This window comes from Sus scrofa, chromosome 5 (genome assembly GCF_054392235.1).
Source record: "Sus scrofa isolate SSC_HxYL_T2T_F1_AM1 chromosome 5, Sscrofa_HxYL_maternal_Yorkshire_Landrace_v2.0, whole genome shotgun sequence".
Taxonomy (NCBI): Eukaryota; Metazoa; Chordata; class Mammalia; order Artiodactyla; family Suidae; genus Sus; species Sus scrofa.
Window position 1 is genome coordinate 31,394,121 of NC_139387.1, and position 23,586 is coordinate 31,417,706.

Sequence of the window (23,586 nt, forward strand, 5' to 3'; positions counted from 1 at the left end):
TATACCAACAATGGAAGTGACTTTTTTTTTTTTTTGAAAGTTAGAACGTTTTATTTGTTTTCAGTAAAATTGAAGGAGCATCTGGTTGGCTGAGTCATCATTGATAATAATTATTGATGATAGCTCATCATATGATTTTTTTTATTACTCAAATGAATTTATCACATCTGTGGTTGTATAATGATCGTAACAATCTGATTTCACAGGATTTCCATCCCACAACCCAAGCACATCCCCCCACCCCCCAAACTGTCTCCTCCGGAGACCGTAAGTTTTTCAATGTCTGTGAGTCAGCATCTGTTCTGCAAAGAAGTTCAGTCTGTCCTTTTTTCAGATTCCACAGGTCAGTGCAAACTGGAAGTGACTTCTTTTTTTTTTTTTTTTTTTTTTTTTGTCTTTTGTCTTTTTTGTTGTTGTTGCTATTTCTTGGGCTGCTCCCGCGGCATATGGAGGTTCCCAGGCTAGGGGTTGAATCGGAGCTGTAGCCACCGGCCTACGCCAGAGCCACAGCAACGCGGGATCCGAGCCGCGTCTGCAACCTACACCACAGCTCACGGCAACGCCGGATCCTTAACCCACTGAGCAAGGGCAGGGACCGAACCCGCAACCTCATGGTTCCTAGTCGGATTCGTTAACCACTGCGCCACGACGGGAACTCCTGGAAGTGACTTCTTATGTGAGTCTGAAATGCTGACCATTCGACGCCTGTTTTGGGAGGGTGTAGAAGTAGGAAGGAGACCGATACCAGGATTTAAAGGACATTGATCTTCTTCGCATGTGTCACCCTGGGCCAAGCAACAACGGAAACACAATAGGTGGCAAACCTCAGCTGCAACAGCAGGCATTGTTACAAAGTGGTGTTGAGATGCGGAAAAGACGACAGTCCAAAAGTTCCTGAGATTCTGGACCTTTGGGGAGAGAGGGTTTCATTTTCCATGGTGGACAGCGGAGGCTTGGGGTGTACATACAGCCTTCTCACAATGAAGGGAGATCCAAGAGGAGCTACAACAGGGGGCCGCAGGGCACACCTGCCTCTGCCAGCACGGATCCGAGGCCAGTGGTCACCTTCTCACAGGCCATGTACTGTATGCCAGGTAGCCCGAGGATCAAAGTGAAAAGGAAGAATAGTGCCTTCAAAGCAGCTTACAGTATTTGATGAGACGTATCACCTCCCCTTCTCTGCAGCATTTTCCTCCCACTGCTGGGAGTCCATGTTTTTTGATGAGTACCTGCTTTTTTTCTAGAGATAAGTACTATTCATTTCTGAATCTTTGTAGTGGATTCTCTCTTTCAGACAGATAGTAACACCTCACTTCATATCACTTAAGACAGTAAAAGAAAGGAGCAACTGTATGTTTCTATGTTCATAGAATGCCTGACTCCAAAAGCTCCCAGATATAAAATCGAATCTTTTACTGCTAGATTCTCATCGTGTATAGAAAAATGCTGGTTATAAAATACAAGCTCAACAAACACTAGTGATTGAGAAGGGCAATGGTGGGAGATGAAGAGAGAGAAAGAGAAAGGAAAGACCACTGATTCCACTTTGCTGAACTATCATAAAAAAAGCAAAACCTGGGAGTTCCCATCATGGCTCAGTGGTTAACAAATCCGACTAGGAACCATGAGGATGCGGGTTTGATCTCTGGCTTCGATTAGCGGGTTAAGGATCCGGTGTTGCCGTGAGCTGTGGTGTAGGTGGCAGACGAGGCTTGGATCCTGCATTGCTGTGGCTGTGGTATAGGCTGGCAGCTACAGCTCCAATTAGACCCCTAGTCTGGGAACCTCCACATGCTGTGGGAGCAGCCTTAGAAAAGGCAAAAAGACAAAACAAAAACAAAAATGCTTAAAAAAAAGCAAAACCCCAAAGAGAGGCAAGCTTTGCCTTTAAAGATACTATAAGATACATTCCAAATCTCAGAGGGGTAGCTGCAGAGATGTCATCAGTGAGGCAAATCTGAGGCTTAAGGACTGAACGTGGGGAATTTTTAGGGATTAAAAGTGCAAGAGAAAGCAAGAGAGCCACAAAGCTGAAATGACTGAATCTTACTCAGTACTGAGTTTTTCTATTATAGAGGGTCAGAATGGCATAAAATCATACCTAAAGAACACCCAGAAACAGGAAAGTTAGGAGCCGCCGTTGTGGCTCAGCAGAAACGAATCTGACTAGTACCCATGAGGATGCAGGTTCGATCCCTGGCCTCGCTCAGTGGGTTAAGGATCCAGCGCTGCTGTGAGCTGTGGTGTAGGTCACAGAAGTGGCTCAGATCTGGTGTGGCTGTGGCTGTGGTGTAAGCCAGCAGCTGTAGCTCTGATTGGATCCTAGCCTGGGAACCTCCATATACCAACACGTACAGCCGTAAAAGACAAAAAAAGAAAGAAAGGAAGAAAGAAAGGAAGGGAGGAAGGAAACAGTCAAGTTAGAAAGTGGCTGGCTGTTTTGAGGAAAAAAAACTAGAAGGGCCAGGAAATTCCAAACCTGTCCCCCTCGGAAAGGCCTGAGGAAGAACCACCAAGGTCAGGCCAACAGGGTAAAGAAAGAAACTGCTGGTTGAGCATTTCCAAAAACCAAAGCTTACGTTCAAACACCGACTCTCAGAAACCTACCATGGAGGGGAGGAGGAAAGGAAAAGTATTCCTTATGGATTGGGAATGACCTTTTAGGCCACTGCCTCTAAAGTATGCTATATAATTTCCGTGTTGTGAGTTTAGACGCTCACCCCACGTTATTGGATAGTTAAGTCTGGCATCTTTCTGTGATGCTGGAGTAGATTTTTCCTCAGGTCCCAGATGAAGCAAAGAAAACACTAGAGCATCTGCCTGTAGTTAGGGGAAACATAAGACATCATCCGGGCAGGGACACTGAGAGTAACGGCACAGGATGGATAATATTCTGGGCCGACAGGCATCCACTGGCTCAGTCCCCAGCCGAGCAGGAGGTGGCCCCCTGCCAGGAACCAGGGGAACCAAGAGCTGGGGAGTATCCTCACTCAGGAAGGCCAAGCACACAGTGGGAAGCCCACGCTTGGGGCCAGAGAGACAACCCCGGGGAGAACCTCAGTGGGTAACGGAAGCTAGAAGCGAGCGATGGATTAGAGAAGAACAGATATGGCTTCAGGCCCCCAATTCCTAATATGGCACAGCAAGGCCTCTTCAAGTCACCTGGCCTCATTCCTACCCTTGAAATCTGTCACGTAGCCGCTGTGGATGTCAGCGTGCCGCCTTTGGCCTTCTGGGTGCTCTCCCTCGTGTGGTTCTTCCCACCAGTGGTTCCTCTGCCCAGAACGTCTCCTGGCCCCTCGGTCTGTCTGCTTTGCTCCTGCTCCACTGAGCACCCCTTCTCCAGGGAACCTCCCCTCACCTCCTTATCAGTTTCCTACTTCGCCCTGCATGTCACCTCTGGAAGCCCCTCCTGCTTATATTTGGCCTGTTTCATACCCATCTTTGCCTGATTTCTTCTTTGCTCTTTTCCTCATTAGGCCTGGCTTCGAGGGAGCGCTCAACAAATATTTATGGATTGAATGAATTACACAAAAAAGTGAAATGACTTTTTTTTTTTTTTTTTTTTTGCTGATAACCAAGTATCTAAGAAAAACTTCTGGTAATGAACTAGCTAGTGAAAAGCTAGGAAGATTTTAAAGACCAAGACGGAGGCTCTTTATTAAGTATTTTTCTGAATGAGCCTCTCATTTCAAGCACAGCAGTTGCTAGGAACCCTGAGCCATTAATGGGCAGTGACAGCCTGAGACGGATGGACTTGGAGGCCCAACTCAATGTGACATTGGCCTCTAGTGGATAACGTAGAGAATACAGCAGCGTGAAGTAAAAGATGGTCCGTAGCATGAGCAATTATCGAAGGAAACGAAAAATCCAAAGTTTTTTTTGTTTTTCCCTTTTAACCTATAAGCTGACTTCTTCCTTCCAATGAACTAGGGGAAGAGTCCACTGCCAAATTTTTCCTTCAATTAAATATGTAGCTCTCCGAGCATTTGCATTTAGAAACAGCTCTTCACATCAGAGCTTCCATGCTAGAGGGAGATTTTACACCAAACCTGAGAAGGCGTCAACTTAACTACCCTGATTCCTTTATTTCCTAAATAATCTTTTCCAGCCTCCTGGTGTTTTTCTTGGGATGGAAGACTACCAGACACTCCCGAGATAGCAGTGGATTTTAAACCACCTACTACTCAAAGGGTAAATTTCTCTGTGATGAGGAAAGAAACACCAAAGATGAAATGAGTTAAAGCGAGGAGACAGTGCAAATTAGCGGCACGCTCTCCTCACTTTAGGGAGAGGACAACTCACATTCTCATAGTAGTTCATGTGACCTGCTTTTGCCTTAGGAACAAATCAGATGATGCTGATTGGTAAAACTGACTTTTCTCCACTCATTACATGAAATCATGAGCTCCTGGAATGTAACTGGTGTGTACATTCAGTTCTGGAGAGATGTTTTTCAAGAGGCTCTCGCTGTACTTAAGAGCTTGTCATCATTTTTAATCTCTGGGTTTTAAGGACACGCCTGCCCACTCACCTTACTCTAGTATTACAATATCTTTACATAGCTCTTACTCTAGGCTGCTGCTCAGGAGAGAAATCTCTGGAACCGAAATAATTGCCTCAGTAGAAAGTGAGCTGGGGGGAGGGGGTGTTGGTGCAGAAAAGACCTTCTAGGTGATTCTCACCAGGCAGAGGGACCGCAGGGGACACTGCGAGGGCAGCTGAATGTGTTCTCAGGAGCGAGGCTGAATCCCCTGATCAGACGCACATTCAAATTTAAATGTACTATACGCCTCACAAGGACAGTTATCTGTGCTATTATAAAATCTACATGGTGTCTGCATTGCTCATTATTAACAGAATGTGTCTGATTCCCTGCCAGATCTCCAGCAACAGATTCATGGGATGTCCCATCCAGCTCCAGCTTTTAGAGCTGCCCCCTGGAACTGGTTGACCTCCTCCGGGTGAAAATATTTCCTTACCATAGCCATCACTGTGATCTTGATCCTTTTATTCAGACCCTGTATAATTAACTGTATTTCCTGCTTCATTACATCCCAATTAGAAGCTATCAACCTTCAAATGGTGATGGAAGGAGTACCCAATGAAATATACCAAAGCCCACTCGACTGTCCCATGAGTGGAGACCTAACTGCTTTCCCCTAACGATGCCCCCTTTCAGCAGGAAGCAGTCAGAGTGGTTTTTGCCTCTTTTCCCCCTGCAGTTAGAGTCTCCAATCCAACTCTGGGGCGGGGGGTGGAATTGAGGCAGAATATTAACTCAGGTAGTCAGTGTAGGAGCATGGGCTTCGATGCATGGTTTGATACGGCTACTGATTAACATTTGTGGCTTAAGGGTTCCAGGGAGTAACATCCCCACAGGCCTTGTTTACTATAGGGAATGTACCTACGCCCAAATGGACATTAATCCCTACACCCCAGTTTATGGGAAGAAAAGGACAAAGAAACTATGAGACTTAAGAAACATTTCCGCCCCCTAGGACCCTCTTGGACAAGGACTGATAAAGGTAATTGAACAAGGCCAATGGGAGAAGACCACATCTTTCTGGACCCCATGTTGGTACCCTCCCTACCTTTAAGAGATTAAAAACCCTTACAGGGCAATAGAGAAGGGGAGGCTCTTCTCCCCGATCCCAGCAGTCCTGGGAGCTATCTGCTTTCCTTTAATAAAGACTTTGCTTTAAACAAAACAAAACAAAAACAAATTTAAATGTACCAACAAACCCATGTTCCCGAGTAAATCAAAGAATTCTTGGATATTGGCCCCTACTTGCTTTAAGCATCGGGAACCATACTGCCAATCATGGGAAAATGGCTGTTCTCAGGTTAGATTTGTACAGGAAGGGTACTTCTGAGCACCTGACTAGAAGCTCTGGTTCCTCAAACACCTGGAATTTGCACCCATGTGTGAAACAGATGGCAACCAGGCTCACATTTCAATTAAGTGGAGTTGTACCAGCTGGCATCCATAAGCGTTGGCAGAAAGAATCAATAGCCCATACACTTAATAAGCCTTATGGCAGAAAGAGAATCAATAGCACACACACTTATAAGCAGTTATCACCTCCTGCACTATCCCGCTTTCATCTTTTTTTTTTTACATTTCTGCCAGCACGTGATCCATGCTAGAACTCTTGCTACTCACTTCCTTTGAGAGTGGAAGCCCTGCTGGAGGAGGGCCAACACGGAGGGCAACCGGGCAGCAAGTGGACATGTCAGAGACACCCCCTTCCAAGGACCCTTCTGAGAAACAAGGATGTGGCTTCCGTGACCACCCAGTCATCTTCTGGATACCTACCATTTCCTTGAACGCACTTTCAAGGGCGCCGATGACCAGGCACTCGTGCGGGATCTTCTTCTCGGTGAAGAAGCGCGTGGGCGGGGTGCCAGGGGAGCCGGGGGCGCCCACCCCACCGCGAAGCGAGGCTGCCCGCGTCAGAGTCCGGCTGTTGGCAGGCGTGTGGTCCGGCTCCTCGCCCAGGCAGGTGGGCGGCAGCACAGCCGAGTTCTTGAGGATCTCCACGATGTCCTGCAGCTGCTCCGTGACGTGGTGCTGAAGCAGGCGGGACGCCACCACGGCTGCCCCGGACCCCGCGTGTCCGTCAAACAGTGACCAGTAGTGGCAGGAAATGCCTTCAGATTCCTGCGGGGGGAGAGCGCGACAGGAAGGAGTGAGAACCACAGTGGCCGCGGCCCCTGGGTGAGGGTGACATCCACCCTCAGTGCATCCACCTGGTTGTCTGTCCTGGGTCTGCAAACAAGTGGGGGTGCGGGTAGAGTTGAGGGTGTCCAAACAGGACAAAACAGTCAGGGATGGGCCCCCAGATTCATCACTGCTGTTACTACCACCCCACGGATCAAGTGGTACCTTCCCTGTCCACCCAGGGGAGGAGCTCATGTCACCACCGACTCAGTCATCACCTGAGGTGAGACCTACTCTGCTGTGCCGCGGTAGACGTGAGAAGAAATATTCCACACAAACAGGTAAGTCTTTACAGCTCTAACTCCTCACCTTTCTTCTAGGCAACCTGAGGGCAGGTTTGGCCTGAAGTCTTTGGAGAAAGGCCCTTTTTATTGGTTCTTGGAGGGGAAATAAGCAGATCCATTTTCCCTCCAGAGGGCTTTGATCATCTCAGATAATTGCTCCATTTGCATACGTCTACAGCCTGAATTTTTAGAATATGTTTTTCCTTAAACAGTCAGTCTAATTCAACTTTACAGATGGAGCCCATTGAAATCTCTTCATCCTTCCTTATTCTCTCAGTTTTCCAGCTGTCACTCAGCCTCTCAGCTTCCTCTTCTTACCCTAAAGCTCTGTGCAGACCACGGTCCCTCATCTGCCATGGATTTGGTACCTGATGGTTGACTGTGAGGCTATTTCAAGATGAACACCCCCCCCCCCCCCCCCGCCCCGACCGCAGTGCCCAAGACACACTGTGGAAGGAAATTCCCTGGCCAGGGATCGAACTCTTGCCTCTCTCGCCACTCTTGCCACTGCAGTAACCAGAGCCACAGCAACAACAATGCTAAATCCTTAATCTGCTGAGCCCTACGAGGGAACTTCAACATGAACACCTTAAAAAAAACCATGTTTGATTCACGCATGCCTAAGATCTTAGCTATAGGAGGGAAAAAAAAAAAGAGCTCAATTACAATGTATCTGGAGGAGGTAGATATTAAACACGGAGATTAAATAGTTAAGGTGCATATAACAGCTACTTTGACAACTAGACTTATCTACCCTGAGGCAATAAATACTGAATTTTTTTTCAGTTGAAACCATTACATAAAGTCCTTTTGATCTATCTTATTTTCTTAATTGAAATATAATTGGCTTGTATAAATTTAAGGTGTACATGTTGGTTTGATATATTTTATACACTGTGATATAGTTGACAGCATAACAATGGGTAGCAGCTCTATCACTTCACATAATTAATTCTTTTTTTGTGGTTAGAATAATTAAGATCTAGGAGTTTCTGTTATGGGGCAGTGGAAACCAATCCAGCTAGTATCCATGAGGATGTGTGTTCTATCCCTGGCCTCACTCAGCAGGTTAAGGAGCGGGTGTTGCCATGAGCTATGGTGTAGGCTGGCAGCTGTAGCTCCAATTGGACCCCTAGCCTAGGAACCTCCCATATGCCACGGATGCAGCACTGAAAAGGAAAGAAAGAAAGAAAGAAAGAGAGAGAGAGAGAGAGAGAGAGAGAGAGAGAGAGAGAGAGAAAGAAAGAAAGAAAGAGAGAAAGAGAAGAGAGAAAGAGAGAAAGAGAGAAAGAGAGAAAGAGAGAAAGAGAGAGAGAGAGAGAGAGAGAGAGAGAGAAAAGAAAAGAAAAGAAAAGAAAAGAAAAGAAAAGAAAGAAGGAAGGAAGGAAGGAAAGAAAAAGAAAGAAAGAGAAAGGAGGGAGGGAGGGAGAAAGGAAGGAAAGAGAGAGGGAGGAAGGAAGGAAGAGAAAAGAGTAATTAAGATCTAATCTCCTAGCAAGGGTGATTATTATAATACAATATAATTGTCTACATGCAGTATACTGTGCATTAGATCTCTAGGGCTGATTTACAATGCACTACAAGACTGTACCCTTACCCCAAATCTCTTCTATCCCCCCACCTTCCAGTCCCTGGTAACCACCACTTTTGGTCCATCTTAGAATGATGCTGGAAGATACTGTGTAGTTATGATGACATGTGCCATTACTCTTGTTTTATTTTTATTTTTTGTCTTTTAGGGCCACACCTGCGGCATATGGAGGTTCCCAGGCTAGGGGGTGAATCGGAGCTATACCTACTGGCCTACACCAGAGCCACAGCAATGCCAGATCTGAGCCACATCTGTGACCTACACCACAGCTCATGGCAATACCAGATCCTTAATCCACTGAGCGAGGCCAGGGATAAAACCTGCGTCCTCATGGATACCAGTCAGATTTATTTCTGCTGAGCCACAAGAGGAACTCCCACTTACTCTTGTTTTAAAACTTTGCTTTCAGTCTATTCTGTGTTAGGGGCTAAGAGGTAAACTTTTTTGTTTGTTTGTTTGTTTGTCAACAAATATTTACTGAGCACTGTCTAGGTGACAAGCGTGAAAGTGGGCCATGAAGATAAAATACTAAATGAAAGAAATACCCACCATGGTCTGATCTTAACAATCCAGCAGGGGAGATAGACATGAATCAAATAATCACACAAGTAAAGATCAGAGCTTAATTCTGGTGAGGGTGACAAGGAGAGGTTCTAATGCCACGAGGCCAGCCTGCAGATGGGCGTACTGGAGGGGGCTTCCTGAGGACCTGAGGACCAGGCTGAGGGCTATTGGAAATTCACAAGGAAGGGAGAGGAGAGTGCTAGGCAGCTGCAACAGCAGGTGCAGAGCTCTGTGGAGGTGTATGATGAGCAGGAGGAGACTGAACCATGGCCATGTGGCTGAATGGGGGAGGGAGGCAGGAAAGATGGGGTATGAAATGAGGCTGGAGAGGGAAGCAGTCCCACAGGCTGGACCCCTCAGTCCTTCCAGGACACATGAAGGACCTTGGCTTTAGCTTAAGAAGAACAGAAAGCCAATACTGATGGGGGAATTCGAAAACTGCTTTAGGAGTTCCCGTCGTGGCTCAGTGGTTAACGAATCCAACCAGGAAGTATAAGGTTGTGGGTTTGATCCCTGGCCTTGCTCAGTGGGTTCAATCTGGTGTTGCCATGAGCTGTGGTGTAGCAGACGTGGCTTAGATCCCGCATTGCTGTGGTTAGACCCCTAGCCTGGGAACCTCCATATGCCGTGGGAACAGCCCCAGAAATGGCAGACAAAAAAAAAAAAAAAAAAAAAAAGAAAGAAAACTGCTTTATATTTTTAAAAAGATCATTCAAGCTGTATTGTGAGGATTAGCAAAGAAAGAATGAAGGGGAGGATGCTAGTTAGAAGGTAAACACCACTCTAAAAAGACAATCAAATCCGGGCAGAAAGAAACACTTCTGAATGACTAAAAGCATCATAAAACAAGGATGCTAACTCAGTTAAGCGGAAAGAGCAACAACCCGAGGATGACAAGATCTGGATTCAAATGGCATCTTCAACACCAGTCAGGTGACTGGGAGGCAGAGCAAGGTGAGGCAAGCAGTCCAGGCCACGGACCCTGGTGGGTCACTCTAGAGCTGGCTCTCCCTGTTGCTTAACCTCTCTGTGCCACAGTTTCCTAGGAACCAAAAGGCAGGTGATGGCTACCTTATAGGGGAGGGGTGCTGGGGAGGTTAAACGTAATAATTTACACCAAGCGAGGAGCTAAGTAACATGCCTGGAACACACACTTTGTGTAGCTGCTGTCATTTCATCATGATATGATCTGAGCTAAGCTATTTTTTGGGGCTTCACCAAAATGGGGAGGCTCCCTAGGAAATAGCTTGCCAGGACCTGCGCATCATCCCAAGCAAGACACGGAGGGCTCTGGCTCCTTCTGACTTCCCACCCGACACCCTGGGCTCCCTAGATGCCTCTGCTAGCTCTCCAAGTTCAGTGGGTAAGAAGGATAGACCAATGTGGGCTGGGCAGGTGGGGGAGAAGATGGGCCTCGAAGACAACACAGCAGAATGTAGATGGATGGAAAGGTGATATGGCGATCAGGAAAAGACTGGACCAGGAGGCTCAGGTGAGGGGGCTGGCTCCAGTAGATACTTCTCCAGCCTCTATTCTCCCTTCCTCCTCACTGTCCATTCTGTTTGGGACAGTGACGTATCTACTAAAAATACTCACCGCCCCAGACTCCCCTGCAGCTCCGTGTGGTCATGTGGCCCTGCTCTGGCCAGTGAGCTGCAAGGAGAAATCTCTTGGGTGGACCTTCCAGGAAAGTTACAGTTTTCTTGACAAAAAAGGACAATTCAATAGGCCTGGCCTTTTGATCTTTATCCTTCCCTTTTTCTTCCTGCCTGGGTCACAGAAGTGACACCTGGAGGTAGCATAACCCTCTTGCAAAAAAAGACTGAAAGCTGCAGCCCAGGGTGTAGGACAGAAAGTGAGAAGAAGTCTGGGCCCTTCAGGTCTTGCTAGGGATGCTGCACAGGTCCTGGCAAGCTGTCCCATGGGCTTCTTGACATTTCTGATGAGCCACTGTTGTGAGATAACACAGCCGGGCACACGGAGAAGCAAGGATGTGGGGGTTCACATAGTGTCCTGGAACTTGTGACACACACAACAGGAAGGGGGGGGGGGTACAGATAAGCAAAACGCAGCACAAAAAAGCATCTGAAGTAGGTGGAAGTGGAGAACACTGAGCCTCCCGGAAAAGGTTCTTAATTTAGGGCATCGGTGGATGGAATTCAGAGAGTACATGAACCCATCCTCATGTTCACAGACCTCTGAAATTTGGCATTTCCTCCAATTGTGAATGTAAGGCACCCAGCACAGGGGTGTTGGCAGCATCTGGGACTTGGCTGCACATCTTGTCTTTCCGCACATCTTGAATTGTCATTGACGCTCATCACCACTTTGCAATGATTATCAACTCCACTGCTGGCCCTTGTTACTTGCAGCATGAGTAAAGCATGTAACTGCCATATCACATCCCCACAACCAGGGAAAAGTGGCAAAAGGAAAGGATCTCTTGCTGATCACATCTAATTCCCCATTGGGCCCAAGACCACCTGAGTGAAACCCCTGCACACAGTCCTCCTACACCTGATTAAATGAAAACCCAGCAAACGTCCTGCAGGACCCTGCAGCGGGAGGCAGGAGGGGGACGGAACAGGAGCAACTGTGTCAGTGTCTGGGCGCAGGTTCTGTGACACAAACGTTATCATGTTTCCAGAGGCATACCTTTGAGCCAGAGAAGGTCAAGCCGCATGAAATAATGAGCCACCCTGCTGTGGAATGCTATGGCGTTTCGAAAAAGCAACCCTGAAGTTTTACTGACAAGTAATCCATTTCCTTCAGGCAGGCAAAGCATTCTGCAGCTACCACAATCACCACCAGCTGACAAAATATCTGGGGAATTTTCAGAGTCACAAGGAAGCTTAGCTGGGGATGCTGCTGACACGAGGCTCAAGATTCTCCTTTTGAGAAACCTCAACACATGATAGCATGCACAGTGATGCTATCAAGTTTGGTACAGCGAATTTTTTAAAGGCAATTAATATTTTTCACAGCCAAAACCTGTAAAATATAATTTTTCCACAAAGCAAGTTTTTCTCCACCAAGAAAGTGTAGACTAAATAAATCTGGCACAGATTGATGCAGGGGCCCATTTCAGAGCAATTAAGCAGAGTTTCTGAAGATGGGGGCCCACCATTCATTTTTTTTTTTTAAAGCTTCCTCAGGATCCTAACAAGCAGCCACTGTTAAGAACCCCTGGTCAAAAGGAGGGCTATGAAGAGACTCCCATTCAAGTCCTGTATCGCATGGGTTCACTGTATGACCTCAGATGAGTCAATGACATCTCCCTGAGTGGATCAGACCGGTGGTGTCCAAACTATGCTCCTTGGTTCTGAAGAGGAACCTTAGGGAAGAGGAAGATAAGTGGGTATTGAAGTGATGAGTCCCTTTGACAATTATTCCAACCCGAATGGCATCATTTTATCAGTTATAAACATCAGGGTTTTGCAAAAGATTTTGGGAAAAAGGATTTGACTGTTTAAAAAAATAAAATTTGGGGAGTTCTCTTTGTGGCTCAGCAGTTAATGAACCCGACTAGGATCCATGAGGATGGGGGTTCAATCCCCTGGCCTCACTCAGTGGGTTAGGGATCCGACATTGCTGTGGTTGTGGTGTAGGTCAGCGGCTACAGCTCCAATTTGATCCCCAGCCTGGGAACTTCCATATGCCGTGGGTGCAGCCCCCCCCCCCAAAAAAGCTAAATAAATAAATAAATAAAATAATATTTTGAAAGACTCCAAACTTGATAAAATCAAGCCAGTCAAGAGACTTGAAGATCTTAATGTCCTCCTATGGCAGGGAAGTTCAAGTGAGTGATATACTACATGCGGAGATAACAACGTCAGAGAGTCAGAGAGGGCTCTTAGCACACGCTCATATTCCAGCTCAGCTAGGAAAGCCTAAATGACCACAAAGGCAGAGACCCATCCAGTTACAGATCTAGAGCACGCTTCCCATCCTTTATCAAATCGTATATGGCAGGCAATATTCCAAATGCTTTACCAATATTAGCTCATTTAATTCTACTACAATCCTATAAATAACCACCCTTTGAGGTGTGGTTACAATCCCCATTTCAAATTTTTTTGGATTAAAATATAGTTGATTTACAATGTTCCTTCATTTTCTGCTGTACATTAACATGACCCAGTCACCCATACACACCCATTTTTTCATTTTCTGTCAGGTTCCAAAAGACTGGATTGAGTTTTCTGTGCTATACAGCAGGACCCCATCACCCATCTGTTCTAAATGTAACAGTCTGCATCTTCCAGCCCCAAACTCCCCATCCATTCCCCTCTCTCCCCCGTCCCCCCCGGCAAACACAGGTCTGCCCTCCATGTCCATGATCTGTGTCTGTTTTGTAGATAGATCATTTGTGTCATATTTTACACTTCCCATATAAGTGATATCATATGAAGATACACCCCATTTTATAGGAGGGAAAAAGACTGTCCAGGTCACTCCCTAGTAACTGATGCACCTGGGATCGGAGTCCACGCTCTATGCTGTCACCCTTGTGTTAGGGTGAACACCCCCACTCCATGCTCTGCCCGGCCCTGCAGGGGAAGTCTGCTTCGATATACGCTTGGCTCTAGAATCACTTCCCCACTATGCAACCTGAGTTTTTTTGTTTTTTGTTTTTGTCTTTTTTGCCATTTCTTGGGCCGCTCCTGTGGCATATGGAGGTTCCCAGGCTAGGGTCTAATCGGAGCTGTAGCCACCGGCCTACACCAGAGCCACAGCAATGCCAGATCCGACCCGTGTCTGCAACCTACACCACGGCTCACGGCAATGCCGAATCCTTAACCCACTGAGCAAGGCCAGGGATCGAACCTGCAACCTCATGGTTCCTAGTCGGATTCGTTAACCACTGCGCCACCACAGGAACTCCTGCAACCTAAGCTTTTTGAAGGCCCAAAATCTGATCATATGTCTTTTACCAGCCTAACAACCTGCTCTGTGGGCTGACTCCAGGCTATGAGCCCTATCTGCAGTCTCTGATCTAGTCTCTGATTCTCTTTCTCCATATTCCATCTCTAACTCCAAATTCCACCCACACAAAACTACAGTGCTTGCAGTTCATCATAAACCACTGTTTCCTGCACCGTGCTGCCCCCCATACCACCTCCTGGCTTTTTTTTTTTTTTTTTTGTCTTTTTGTCTTTTTGCCTTTTCTAGGGCTGCTTCCACAGCATATGGAGGTTCCCAGGCAATGCAGGATCTGAGCCACGTCTGCAACGTACACCACAGCTCACGGCAATGCCAGATCCTCAATCCACTGAGCAAGGCCAGGGATCGAACCCGCAACCTCCTGGTTCCTAGTTGGATTTGTTAACCACTGTGCCATGATGGGAACTCTGATTACCACCTGGCTTTTGTGCTTACCTTAACTATCACCTCTTCCTAGATGCTCCCTCTCCACCCTGCACTCACCCCTACTGAAGCACTCACCATACTGTCCGTGACTACTCACATGCATGATGATTCAGTGATGGAATCAAAGAGAATATTCTGGGAGAGGGGAGCAACTAATAGGCAATGCAGGTGAAAAGAGGACTATATATATATGTGTGTGTGTGTGTATATATATATAGAGAGAGAGAGAGAGAGAGAGAGACAGACAGACAGACCCATGTGGACAGTGGCCTGATTGGCGCTGATCTTGAGGGCAAGGTCAGGTCAAGGTGAGGTTCTGGAGTCTGGCAAGGCAGGCCAGAGGTTCCAGTCTTCTGCCTCGGGCTATTTAGGGGTGATGTCTCTGGCCCTGGAAGTGCTGAGAGCTAGGCTTTCTGCAGGTGAACTGCGAGAAGGAAGCAGAGGCCCCAGGGGTCTGTCTGGAGGCAGAAAGGACCTAGGTAAGGGGGCTGCTTGCTGTTCCGGGGCCTTGAGAGAGAAGTCAAATGACTTCATCAGACGTTTCAAGGAACAAGAGGCTGGGGTGCTATACGGGTTTGAAATGGGCCTAAGACCTTAACGGAAAATGAAAACCTACTTGTGAGCGAAAGTGGCATGATCAAACAGAAGGTGCCATACATCGATTCTGAAACGGATACGAGGACTGCTTCCCCCCCACCTGCTTCTTTACTCGGGTTTGAAATGGGCCTAAGACCTTAACGGAAAATGAAAACCTACTTGTGAGCGAAAGTGGCATGATCAAACAGAAGGTGCCATACATCGATTCTGAAACGGATACGAGGACTGCTTCCCCCCCACCTGCTTCTTTACTCGGAGCAGTGCCATCAACTGCTGTCAGGTAAGAGTGCACAGTTTGAGGCACGAGGTCTGAGATCTGAGAACCTCAAGGCAGATCTGAGAAGCTTGAGGGATGAACACGTCCTCCAGGTCACACCAATGTCAAGGAACAGCAGTGACGTTGGGTGTTTAAGCTGGGGCTGGAACAGTGAGTCTACCAAAGAGGGCTGGAAAATGCCAAGTTATATGAATACAATGCTTTTAAAACATCTCGAATCTGCAATTTTATTGCAAATATACCCGCATTCCGTCACTGCATAGAGTCTTCAATGACTCCCGACCATCCGTAAAGTTCTTTCCCGTCTCCTGAAATGCTCACATGGCTCACGGGCCCTTCATGATCTAGTTGCCACCCCTCTCTTGCTCCTTGTCAGTGGTCCTGAATTCCCTCGTTCCCTCTCTTCTAACTCTTCATCACCTCTAGGATATATATGTCGTTTTTCTTCTGCCCTAAAACACTCATCCCTTACCTTCTGCTTAGAGAACAGTTTTCAGCAGAAGCATGACTTCCCCTCCCCATCGAGCCTGCCTGGACCACCTCAGCATCTATACATCCTCTACCACAGTGTTTATTCACTGGTGTGAAAGCGCCTGATGTGTCTGTTTCAGCCTACTCAGAGGTTCAAGTTTATCTCATTTATGGTGGCATTTCCAGGGGGTGCCCAGTATAGAACAGATGCTCCATGACTACTAAATATACCAAGAAAGGAAGAAAGTGGATTTTTTTCATTTGTCTTTATTTTTTCAAAGCAATATAGCAGTTTAAGAAATAAGAATTTTACATAAGATTTCATATTAGTAAAACCAAGAGAATAAACCTAATCTACTCCAGGAGTGGCGGTGACTTATCTAAATCTATGACCACTCAGCTCTTTGAGGCTAGCTGTGTCCTACAAACAAGGAGCCTGGAGCCAGGACCCTGAGAATCTTCCAGGTGCTCTGTGGAAACCAAAGGGATGGGACACTGCCTTCTCTGGCTGTACTTGATTTGCTGGGCTTTATGGCTTTAAGACCAGGTGGAAAAAAATTCTCTTCTAAATGAAGGCCTATATCTTTTTTTTTTTTTTTAAGTGGAAAAATTACAACACAGAATAGTCAATCTTTGACAAAGGAGGCAAGAATGTAAATATAGGAAAAAGATGGTCTCTTCAGCAAGTGGTGCTAGGAAAATTGGACAGGTGCATGTGTGTCAATGAAATTAGACCATATCCTCACACTATGCACAAAAATAAACTCAGAATGGCTTAAAGACTTAAACATAAGACACAACACCATAACACTCCTAGAAGAGAACACAGGCAAAACATTCTCTGACATAAATCATACAAATGTTTTATCAGGTCAGTCTTCCAAGGCAATAGAAATAAAACCAAAAATAAACAAATAGGAGTTCTCACTGTGGTACAATATCACTGGCATCTTGGGAGCACTGGGACACAGATTGGATCCCTGGCCTAGCATTGTGGGTTTGAGAACCCAGTGTGGCCACAGCTGTGGCTTAGGCCACAATTGTGGCTCAGATCTCATCCCTGGCCCAGGAAATCCATATGCCACAGGCTGGCCAAAAAATAAAAAAAATAACAAAATAAAGGAAGGGAGGGAGGGAAAGAGAGAGAGAGAAAGAAAAGAAAAGAAAGAAAAATGGGACCTAATGAAACTTACAAGTTTTTGCATGGTAAAGGAAACCATTAAAAAAAAAGAAAGAAAAAAGAAAAAAAAAAAGAAAACCAAAAAACCAAAAACTCAAAGACAAGGTACAGAATGGGAGAAAACAGTTGCTAATGATGCGACTGATCATCTCTAAAATACACAAACAACTCATACAAGTCAACAACAAAAACCAAACAACTCAATTGAAGAATGAACAGAAGATCTAAATAGAAATTTCTCCAAAGAAGAGATATGGATGGCTGATAGGTACATGAAAAGATGCTCAACATCACTAATGATTAAAGATAAGCAAATCAAAACTACAAAGAGGTATCACCTCACACCCACCAGAATGGGCCTCATTACAAATGCTGGAGAGAGTGTGGAGAAAAGAGAACCTTTCTACACTGCTGGCGGGAATATAAGTTGGTACAACCACTATGGAAAACAGTATGGAGTTTCCTTAGAAAACTAAAAACAGAACTACCATATGATCCAGCAGTCCCACTCTTGGGTATATATACCTGGGAAAGACTATAATTCAAAAAGATACATGCACCTATATGTTCACAGCAGTATAGTAGTATTATAGTATACTATAGTAGTATAGCAGTTCATAGTAGTATTCACAATAGCCAAGGCTTGGAAACAACCTGTCCATTGACAGATAAATGGATTAAGAAGATGTGGTACAATATTGAAAATTAACTATATTTCAATAAAACTAAAAAATGAAAAGAAGATGTGGTACATATATACAATGGAATACTACTCAGCCATAACAAATTACAAAGTAATGCCTTTCACAGCAACAGGGATATAACTGAGAGTCTCATACTAAGTGAAGTAAGTCAGAAAGCGAAAGACAAATACCTTATGATATCCCTTACATGTGGAATCTAAAATATGGCACAGATGATCCTATCTATAAAAGAGAAATAGACACACAGACATGGAGAACAGACTTGTGGTTGCCAAGGGGGCAGGGGAAGGGAGTAGGATAGATGGTGGAGTTGGGGTTCGTAGATGCAAACTATTACATTTAGAATGGATAGATAACAAGGTCCTACTGGGAATCTTATCCAATCTCCTGATATAGATCATGATGGAAAATACTATAAAAAAAGAATGTGTATATGTACGTATAACGGAGTCACTTTGCTATAGGGCAGAAATTGACACAACATTTTAAATCAATCATACTTTAATTTAAAAAAATTAAAAAAAAAATAAAACAACCCACTGGATTTCTCTTCTTGCAGGACTGAGCTATTGAAAACCAGACTTTCTTCAGCACTTGTGCCCTACTAAGAGGTACAATCTGCTATTGCATTGTCCTTTGAACCAAGGACTGAAGGCATATGCATGGGAAGCTGGAGAACTGTGTTCGCCACCTGCTTGGCTTAAGTAAAGGTGCCAAAGGAGGGAACTGAAAGCCACAGCTGCATTCAACACCCTCTGCCCAGCCTGTCCCACACGCCACCTGCCACAGCCAAAGGCACCATCCACCCCTCACGTGGTTAGGAGGAAGAACACCCCCTCAGTTGGTTATTAGTTCAGAGAATAAGATTTGGGGTTTATATGGTAAATAAACTGGGTTTCAGCTTTCACATTATCGAACAGTCCAAGGGTAACTTTGTCATTGGTGTCAACACATCGACACATCATGGTTATTTTATTTTATTCTATTTTATTTCATTTTATTTTACTTTACTTTATTTTATTTATTTTATGCCCACATCTGCTGCATATGGAAGTTCCCAGGGTAGGGGCTGAATCTGAGCTGCAGCTCGCAACCTAGACCACAGACACAGCAATGCCAATCTGAGCCATGTCTGCAACCTACACTGCAGCTCACAGCAATGCTGGATCCTTAACTCACAAAGCGAGGCCAGACATCGAACCTGTGTCCACACGGATACTAGTCGGGTTTGTTACTCTGAGCCACAACAGGAACTCCACATCATGGTTATTTCGAAAGTTGGCTATTTAGGAGTTCCCATCATGGCTCAGAGGAAACGAATCTGACTGGCATCCCTGAGGACACAGGGTCAATCCCTGGCCTTGCTCAGCAGGTTAAGGATCTGGTGGTGCCATGAGCTGTGGTGTACGTATCACACAGCTCGGATCTGGCGTTGCTGGGGCTGTGGTGTAGGCTGGCAGCTGCAGCTTTGATTCGACCCCTCCCCTGGGAACCTCCATGTGCCGCGGATGCAGGCCTTAAAAAAAAAAAAAAAAAAAAAGGTGGCTATTTAAATATTTGCCCTTTCAAATGAGTTAACACAAGCCAACAAATCCCCTCTGTCTTGATAAGTCTTAGAACAGAAAGAGGACAGGCAAACCTGAGTTCTGCAGTTTACTACTATGGGATCTTGAGCAAATTTCTTAACTTCTCTCAAAGGTTTCCTTGTTTAAAGAACAAGATGAAACTAGGACACAGGCAGTAAAGATTCATTCACTTTATACACGTCTGGGACCTTTCTCTCCTACATGCCCGGCTCACGCTGGGCACCGGAGATACAGCAGGAAAAAAGAACATCATGGTTCCCGAGCTCCTGGAGTAACAACCTAGAATACTTACAAGTGTGTTAGGAGGAGAGGTGCCTGGTGGCACAAGAGTGTATAATATGTATTAAATGTGCAAACAACCAGGGGTTAGGGGTGGGGAGAGGGTACGAGTGTAAAGGGCTAACCAGAGGGAATAACTCGTACTGATAGAACTGTTGTATCCTCACTGGGGTGGTGATTCTATGAATCCACGCATATGTTAACATTCATAAAACTGGACACCCAAAGGACAGTTAACTATACTGTGTAAGAATCTGTAAATAGTAAAAAAATAGAATGTGCAGCATTTTGTCCAGCGTATAAGAGAAACAATCTAAAGCAACTGTAATTACTTACACTCACTGTTCAATGGCGCAGTGGTGGGGTGTGGGCACCATGAACAGGCAAGGAGCAGTAAGGACCAACCCCCGACCAGGAAACCAAGCTGTACACTTCAGCCCCTGCCTTTCAACCCTGCCAGGAGGATGCTCACTGTCCTCCACTGTGCGACTCCACTCACTTCCTTTCTACTTACTTCCCTTCCCCTGTGGAAAGTCTACGTTCAAAGGATACCTACAGAGTACCTATTGTATTAAATCCTCACCCCACCACCATAACATGGGCGTCCTTACCCCATTTTATCTTGATATAGAAGAATCAAGTAACTCTAAGTGGTAATACCAGGACTTGAACCCCATTCTTCAGGTTCCAAGTTACAGAATCCCAATTTCCTAATACATGCAACTTTGTGTAATTAATCTCCCTAGCTTCTGTGACTCTTTAGCACCACGGCACTATTTTATTTTGTGTGTTGCTTATTAGCAATTGTGTACACATCCTAGGCCACTGGCGGACTGTTCCAAATTCTTGGCAGTGGCCACACGTTACTCTCTGTAGACATCAGAAAATGTTGTTGAGCTATCAGTTCAGGATAACAAAGCTCTACACCTGGAAAATCAAACTCTTCCAGTTTAGAATAACATGTTCTTGACATAATTTCAAATTTTCATTTACCAAAAAAAAAAAGTCTTATATGTAATTTACAACACACCACACACCACACACACACACACACACACACACACACACACACACACACACACACACACTCCTATCCCTTTTCAGGAATACATCTGCAACCAGACAAAGATTCCAGAAGGTAACAAATTGGAAATTTAAAAGTCAAAGTTTCTTTTTTACAATTTCTCTATAGTAGGCTCAAAGTTATATGCTCCTTTCTCTAAGGTTCTAGAAACTGCTTTTTAATCACATTGCTTATTATCTTTTTCGTATTTTCATGATCATCTCCTGTGCCAGAACTTAAAACAAGAAGTCCTAAATGGAAAGGGCTCCTTGGGCCTTTTAACAGGAATACGCCTGCTCCAAACAGAAATGTATCCATCAAACAAGTAGCTAAAGTAAGTTTTGAGACAAGTAGTGTGTGTCCACGCAGCTTCAGGTGTAATAACGCCAGCTCAGCTAAGCAAGGATGTCAAAAATCTGTAGCATCAGTTCAGCCCCCTTGAAGCAGAGGCCATATTGCCTGCCCCTCAGCTCTGGGGGACCCAGAGGCAAGAGAGCAGACATGAGCCATCTGGAAGGCACTGAGCAGCCCCTCCTACAGCATGCTGACCAAGAAGGGGAGATTCCAGAGAAAAACTCCAGTGTTCCCTGTGCAGCCCGACAGAAGTGTTTAGATGTAAGGCAGGAAATACAAAGAAAACTAAAAAAATGGGGTCTGACACATTTGTACCTGCCCGAGGAAACCAGGCTTTGCATCCTTACCCCCACTGCACAAGCTGTAACAATTTGCAAACCCCCTCGTTGCTCTCCCTCTGGGATGAGCACTTCCCAAAAGAGAGCATGCAAAAGTAGAGAGGGAGCTTCAAATGCTCAGTCAGCAAGTTAGAGGAAAATTGGAATCAGAAATTCTCTTGTCTTTTTCCACCTAACATAGAAGAAGAAATTAAGCGTGGCTAGGATTTCTCACACAGCCTGACACGGGCGCCCTCGTGTGGTCAGCACGTCTCGACAGCCATGGAGCACTGGTGTTTATTGTGACCTATTGCTGGGGACATGGGCCCACAATAGGTGGTCTTCCACATGACACCATGAAGTTTTAAACTAATTACCCCTCACTAACTAGACCACAGCTTTTAAAAACAACTCCTGCAAAAAAAATTACTGATAGAAAACATGAGCAAATAAGATGTCACGGCTAGCACGTCCTACCCCAAGCCATGACAACTAGCCCTATCTGACAATAATAATAATCATTCCAGCCCAAAGTATCTGAAGTGATCAAGGAGACAGCTGAACTATGGATTTATGTTCGCTTTTTTATTTGTTAAAAAGCCACACTTGCGGCATATACGATGTTCCCAGGTTAGGGGTTGAATCTGAGTTACAGCTGCTGGCCTACACCATGGCCACAGCAAGGTGGAATCCGAGGCACATCTGTGACCTACACCACAGCTCACGACAATGCCGGGTCCTTAACCCACTGAGCGAGGCCAGGGATCGAACCCACATCTTCATGGATGCTAGTCGGGTTTGTTTCTGCTGCACCACAACTCCATGTTCGCTTTTGTTGGTGACACATTGTGTCTTGAAATATGAGTTAATGGAAACAGGAGTCCTGCTCTTAGCAAGACAGTAAATGGGTTGATGTGTGAAAAACACTCAGAACAATGCCTGGCATATAATAAACACCATGTAATTGTTAGTCCTTATTATTTTAAAATGTTGCCTTTTTATCTTTATTGCCTTTAAATTATTTTAAAACTATTTAATGTATTGTTATAACTATTAAATATATACTAAATGGATATTCAGTGGTATGGTTATATATCAACAAATGAACACATATATTGGGGGTACATACTAAAATTATTGCCTTGAACTGATGGTTTGGAGACTGCAACTTGAAATAGCTGTCCTGCGATGGGGGGAAACAGTGACCCCCCCCACTGGGCTGCCTTCCCCGAAGACACATTTGACCTTCCACTTCCCTTCCCTGCCCCAACCCGTCAGGGTATTCGAGTAACCTGAGGAGGGTCTTTATCGACAACATGAAAGGAGTATCACAAAGGCGGAACCCCCACTTGGACTGAAGTCCCTTGGTCGATAAAAAGCTCAGTATGAGCATGGAATGCACTTGCCCCCCTCCGCTCTTGCCAAAGAAACGAGATTATGGATTTGCCACTGGGGAAACAGAGCGCCGACACATGTCCCTTGGATCCCCGCTTGTAAGCTGTGGTATGGCTCGTGTTCCATCAAGTTTCTGGCCAGGTTTCAAGGTATTGCATGAGGATGATAATGCAGAATTAGAAAATCTGTTTTAGGCCTTTCCCCCACAGAGCTTGCAATCACCAGTTCTTCATCCAATCTCAGGGCGGCACAGTAAGAGGAGGAAGAATAAATAAGTGGATGACGAAGCCGAGGTGTTGGGGAAGCTTGAGGAACTACGTGACGAGTCCTTCCCAGGCCCACATTCTACTGCTGTCCACTTGGACTCATGCCCACAGAGCGTCGGTAGCCTGTTGCTTCTCACCATCCTTCTCTGTCTGACTAAATTATTCAGATCATTTGTTCCCGACCGGGAAAGACCCCTAATTCTCATATAGAAGAACACGCCTACTTTCTCAGGGTCTGACAACACGCAATGCAGATCTCTTTGGTTCACTTCCTTTGCTTTATGAGATGGCAAGATGTAAGATAAGTAGCTTTGGCTTTGTTTGTACGTGGCAGTTTAGTCCCGTATGTTAAAACGCTATTAAATAAATATTCATTTCTGAGTGGTAGGAAGGATAAAGTTTGTGACAGTTTTGGCTAAATCGTGTTGCGGTTTATTCTAGATGCGAAAATTAGCTCGGGAATGTTCTCAAGCTATGACTTTACACATCAAAGACGTCTCCCTAAATTAGCTTACAGTAGAAACAGAAATAATGCGAAACCATACTGAAATGCAGCTGCTAACT

General features: G+C 45.4%; 1 protein-coding gene across 2 annotated transcripts in view; it reads right to left on the reverse strand.

The window, feature by feature from the left end:
- The window catches only part of PPM1H (protein phosphatase, Mg2+/Mn2+ dependent 1H), a 272,860-nt gene that overhangs the window by 135,451 nt on the left and 113,823 nt on the right, over positions 1-23,586 (reverse strand). For both annotated transcript variants that reach the window (XM_021091936.2, XM_084956249.1), the window contains one exon: positions 6,320-6,664. In XM_021091936.2, coding sequence (XP_020947595.1) covers positions 6,320-6,664 — 345 coding nt within the window. The remainder of the gene's footprint in view (positions 1-6,319; positions 6,665-23,586) is intronic.